Here is a 6000-nt window from a genome sequence, read left to right as displayed (position 1 = left end):
CAGCTTCCCCATGGTGCCACATCTGAGATACTGTGTTCAGGGTTATTCTCTCCCAAAATCTTCAAGGAGTGGCATTATTATACGAGCTCCAGAATCCAGGTGCTCTGCATTATGCTGGAAAATTCACTGATATATGGTAGGTTACAGCAATGTCTCTTACTTCCAGAATACATTGTTTTCTCTTACTGTTGTCCTTCGTGAGAAAGAAAACACTGAAGGAATACATAGAGATTTTTGCTGTCTTCAGTTTAGTCAGAATAATTATAAATCTTGTTACATGTGCTTTCCTCCTTCCTTCTCTCTTTCTACAGTACATGTCATCTTTCAAGCTAGACAGTAAATTCATTGAAGAAATGACAGTCTGACTTATATGACTCCCATTCTGATTTGAGACTTACAAAGTAAACAGTCTAGAAAAAAACAACTTATGTAAGAATATACTAACAGAAAACACAGGCATAAAAAAGTGTATGGTAAGAACTGTAATAGTATTTCCAACTTCAACTATATTATACTTACTTTAAACATAGAGTCATGAAAACAACTCAAGCATAAATGTTACATATAGAGGGACTATTTAAAAATGTTTCAAATTAAGGGAGGAACACCTTCATTATTTTCAAAATCAACATAACTCTTCTTAGTCTCTGTAACCTTCTCTGGTTGTAGCCTAATAGGTCCCTGTCCAATTCGTTTCTTTTCTTGGATTATCTTTGTCACATCAGGGAATGAATATTTACTGGGATCCACTTCTAATTTCTCAACTTGTACGTTCCTGAAACAAGAGGAAAACAAATGGAAAAGACTTAATTTCAGTGTCAAATAGAACAGAACTATTTTGGGTGCCTGTTTATAAACCTGTTGATTTAAGTGTGAGAGTTGTTACTGAGACAAATTAAACCAAGATTAAGAGTTCTTATTACTTGAAAACTGATTGTTATAAAAAACACATTGTAAACATAGAAAAGTGCTACAAAATCTCTAAAATTTTGTACAAAAGAATCCTTAGCCTACAAACATCAAAAGTTAATTTTTTGACATCGATAATTTGCTTTATATCAGAACATGGTGATTGCTAGTATCACATTACAAAAGGTTGGCTTTTGAAGTAAGACAGGGTTTTTTTAGTATAATTGTTTTTTCATTCTTTTTTCTTTCTGTTCATTTTTAGCACAGCTCCTTCACACTAGCTGTCTATTAATTTCTATGTGACAGATTCATCTTTGGAAAGCAGAAATACTTTTATTTGGAGAGAAATGTAATTGTACTAATTTATTTGCTTTTATCAGCTAATTCTTCTGTTTCGGCATTATGAATCCTCACCATGTTTGTATTATGAAAAAAATTTTAAATGAAAGTATAAGGAAGGTCAGAGTTATAACAGGATTTCCAGATTCTGTTGCTATTAAGGATATTCTTTTAGATCACATTTAGAAATGTATACAGGCCACTCATAAGGCAACCTATCCACATCACATGATGATCAAAGGTTTGAAATATTGTTATACTTTCTGTCTTGCAGCATTTAAAGCCACTGTTCTTTTCTAATAGAGGAGCCCAGCAACTAAATGGAAAAACTTAGCCTGTTTTCAAGTAATTTGTAACTGTTTACAGGAAAAATGGCAAAATGGAAATTTAATTGTACAATGATGTTCTAATTTCTGCAAATTCCAACACAATTTGTACATCTTCATACTAATTTTCATTTTATACTGAGTGCTACTTTGGGTCAAAGTTCCAAGCTCAGCATTACAAAAGACAGCGCGTTACTCTTCAAAGATGTGAGAAAACTACATGTTTACCCAGATCAGAAAGGCTCGTTAGGACTAGAACAAACAAAAAAGTAGCAAAGTCACTGAACGAAAGATGCATTTCTTTGATGATAACACAGGTAATGAAAATATGTAAATAAAGTATATTAAAAGATTTTTAATTGAAAATCACCACCTTAAGTTGTTAAAACAAAGAGAGAGTTTTGCCAAAAGCTTCCAAATTCTTCCAGTGCTTGTCCATCAAGGTTCTATGGGGTCTGAGCAGACATGTGCAGGATCTCTGTCCCAGTGGAGGAGAGATGTAGAGGGATTTATTGGGAGGTTTCCTCCTCTCCTCCTATATTAGTGCCGAGGAAAGCATGACTAACAGAACAGGCAGCCATCAGCTGAGCCACCTCTTTCAGCCTTGTGCCACTAGATTTTTCTTGTGCTAGGGGAATTATTTGCTCATTTTACTGAGTGGAAAATGACCAGAGAAGCACCCTGCTTCAATTATCTGGATAACTTTTTCCAAAAAGTGGCACAAACAAACAAAAACTACTCAGAGGAGTATTTTATGGGTAATGAAGACAGATAAGAAAACTCTTATCTCTTTACCCTGAATGTTCTTCAATTTATAAGGCTAGATTTTTTCTCATACTACGCAGTTTAATGAAATAAAAGTGGATTCACTTTGTGGCAACATTCTAGAAAATGTTCATCTCCAAGAGGTAAGGGATATTTTTGTTTCCTGTGTAATTTATGAAAAGTGCTGTGACCCGGAATCACTTTATCAGTAGCTGTTGGGGATATTCCAAAAAGAGCACACTCTGTCCAGAATCTCAATCTAATCACTAATCACTAATCTGAAGCACCTCAGAAAAAGCTAAACAGCATAAATATGAAAATGAATTACCCTCAGCCTGTACTTCTGTCAGATGGTAGAAAAGATTTTCCTTGATTTGAAGTGTTTTAATTAGTAGTGGTATTTTACATTTGTTCAACAGCTCTAAAATTTTACAAATTGCTAGTCATGAAAATATAATAAACTCTATGGAGTTTGAATAGCTTATTGCTTAGTAGCAGAATCAACTTCAATACACCACAAATGAATTAACAGTGAGCATCATAAGTAAAAATCCACATCAACAGGCTATGAAAGGTTTTTACACATCAGTCATTCTCAAAATTTAATCAGCACATGTAATCTAGAAGTATTTATGAGCAACCGACAATACGAAAGACTGAGAATCAAGCACAGGTGATTTTTTTCCAGAAAGGAAGTGGATTTTTATGTACTTATATGCACGTAATCAAATATTCTATACTTGTTTAGTAAAGCTTCATAGTGTTATCTCAACTACCGTCATACAAGTATTTGGCTGACAAGACGACTCAGTTATGCTAAAGTCAGTGCAGGTACGACACATACATCTGCTGAGAATCTGCTCCTCTCATCACACAATCTATGCAAAAAAAGGCTGGGTATTGATGATGTCAAGACTAACCACCTGAAAATTTTTGGAAGAAAAAATGAGTTAAACATTTTTCCTGTGTAATTCTACCTAGCAGAATAAAAATAATCTTGTTGCTGAAGCTCTTCCATGAGCAATGGTAAGACAACAGTGACGAAAACAATAATAATTCTTGCAGGACCAGCTACAGCACATGTCTGGAAATCTCAATGTTTGCAAATGACTTCAATTTCAGGTTTAAAAAAAAATGAAGTTCACAGTTTTTGGCACTGCTACCGGCTTCTGAGTGTTCTCTACTCAAGGGAAAATTACGGTCTAAAGATTAGAGCACCATACAAAAATAAATAATATTGGATTAACTCCTTTCTTTTTTCCTGGCATTTTTTCCCTTAGAAAGGCTATTTCTATCTCCACATAGCTCAACAATGCTTTTAAGAAAGAAAATGAAAAGACTCCACAATAAAGAAAATCAGTCCTTCCATTTTGCGTAACTATAGCAGCCTGCTGAACAATCTGGTGTGTGACAGAGTACATATCTGATAATTTGATATTTTTTAATAATTTACACTTTTTTTCACACAGTTCTTAATCCTCATATTTGATATTTTAATGATTTGACAGTTACATTCCTCTGTTTCAACTTCTGAACTTCAATAAAATTTAGCTTGCTAAAGATTTCTCATACGTTTGATCCAGAATATACAGTATTTGACATTTGATTGAAAGTTTCCTTTCTGGCATCAGGATTTCCAAAGATATTTACAAGTCACAACCAACAGCTTTGGAGAGGCACTTTTTCCAGTCTCCTAACTTTGTGAATGAAACAGTACAAAAGTCATTATCGTCTTAGAAAAAGTACTAATAAATCATTTTCTTGAATAAGAAAATAAAGTGATTCCAGTATATGGAATTATATCTTATTTGAGAGCTTTGAGAAAGACAAATCATTATTTATGTAAACTGATGATGAATGTGTGACACTTGCCATACTCTGGTCTCAACTTTTGAAAATACAGGCTTAGAAAAATCTGCTAGATAATGGAAGAAAATAGTAATGGTTTTATAAATACTTGGAATATTAATACCCCTTTCATTGCGTAAGAGGCCTTTTAAATCTCCCTGCATAGGTGTAATCTGAAATGAAGCTATAACTGAGGTCTTCAGAATCCGTGGATCATTGGGAAGATATGAATACACAATGGCTGGCAGAATCAAATTCATTTTTCAAGGACTCAACTACAATCAAGAAGAACTAAAAAATCACTGGTAAAAAATTCTGATAAATAAAAAGCTGATGATATCTAGGTCATTCTGTTCTAAAAGACAAATAAATCTCACAAATAGGATTCATCAGATTGAGAATGTATATAATACTAGCTCCAAAGTTTCCAAAAGTTAGAGAGAAAATCATAGTCACTGTGACATTTTCAACTTCACTGTTCCATCCCTAACCTTCTTTTCCACCATCACTTCAAGATGCCAAATTTCAAACTGACCTTGTCTGTTAGCTAGAAATATGCTCCAACACCTGCAATATGCAAATTGACCCTGAATTTCTAGGTCTAGCTATAACACCATCTTATTTTCATTCCTTGATTAACCCAGAAAAATAAAAAGACTGTTAAATTTGTCAGTCAAAGTTGAGTCCCTAATGTTTAAACATTAGAGAAGCTTACTCTGAAAATACACTTTATTCTAACAAGGTGTTAAGACTTTGTTTACAAAGATATGGAATGTTACAAAGAGACTTTAAAGTACATTTCTGCCCTCAGTTCTTTTGTCCTTGTCACATATGGACAACTGGAGATTACTTTAGGTTATAGTGATCAAGAATTAACTGAACAGTATTCTTGAGAACGCTTTTCTCCAGAAGGGCACGTTTCTGAAGTCTCCTCGCCCGTACTACAGTTACGGATTACCAGATGCCTGTGTGTGCAAACTAATTTTCAAATCACTTCTGAGGCACCCCACCTTTTGTTCTCCTCCTTAGTCAGATGATAGAGATACATACCCTCTACTTTGATTAGCTCCACGCCTCCATGAGAATCCAAATGAATCTATCCTTTAAGATTAACTTGAGTAAAAAGCTTTTTTATGTTGCTCAGTCATACCTGACTCCACTTTCTGCTTAAGAAGTCAATTGAATTACAATTCCTATGATTCCCCCTTTCCCAGACAATGTAACTTGCATTGTAAAAATTCCCAATGTCTTCATGACAGCTAACAAACTATGTAGTCTGAAAATATTATTTCTGCAAATCTCTTCAACTCTTAAGATTTACAGTCTACTCTCAGGTATTCATAGAAGGCAAATATGACATCTCAATAGAATTGATAACTGATTTGCCATTTGTGATCTTTCCACACATTTATTCATCTTTCGTGCAGGCCACACTTCGGATGCACTTAGCTTTCTTCAAGTTAAAATATTCGTGCTTGGTTTAGACACAGAAGTGAATTCTGGTTTTGAAAGATCACATAAATCCTCTTGCAGTTCGTTCAGGTTAGTTTGCCTACAGCTCCATTAAATTTCTGACCTCATCTTACTTCCCATTCCCAGTCTTGAAATTACTCATTTTGTTCTACTGTATTTCTTTACAACATGAAGTTCTCTCCTTTCCAACTTGTCACACGTCTATCCCTCTGTCTGTAAACTGTAGAAATGTAAGACTGGGAGAGATTCTCAGCCATTAAGTCTGTGGAAAGGGAGTATTCCCACACTTCACAAGGATTCTTTCAAGGATCCAGATTAGGACTCCTCACTCCCAAAGAAA

General features: G+C 34.5%; 1 protein-coding gene across 3 annotated transcripts in view; it reads right to left on the bottom strand.

Moving 5' to 3' along the window:
* Positions 1-227: 227 nt before the first annotated feature.
* LOC142078517 (dynein axonemal assembly factor 11-like) overlaps positions 228-6000 on the bottom strand; it is a 53067-nt gene continuing 47294 nt past the window's right edge. For all 3 annotated transcript variants that reach the window (XM_075141142.1, XM_075141141.1, XM_075141140.1), the window contains one exon: positions 228-775. In XM_075141142.1, the coding sequence (XP_074997243.1) occupies positions 589-775 (187 nt within the window). In that variant the 3' untranslated portion in view covers positions 228-588. The remainder of the gene's footprint in view (positions 776-6000) is intronic.

The sequence above is a fragment of the Calonectris borealis genome, chromosome 2 (assembly GCF_964195595.1).
Source record: "Calonectris borealis chromosome 2, bCalBor7.hap1.2, whole genome shotgun sequence".
Taxonomy (NCBI): Eukaryota; Metazoa; Chordata; class Aves; order Procellariiformes; family Procellariidae; genus Calonectris; species Calonectris borealis.
Note: the sequence above shows the minus strand (reverse complement) of the source record. Positions and strands in the feature narration are given on the sequence as shown.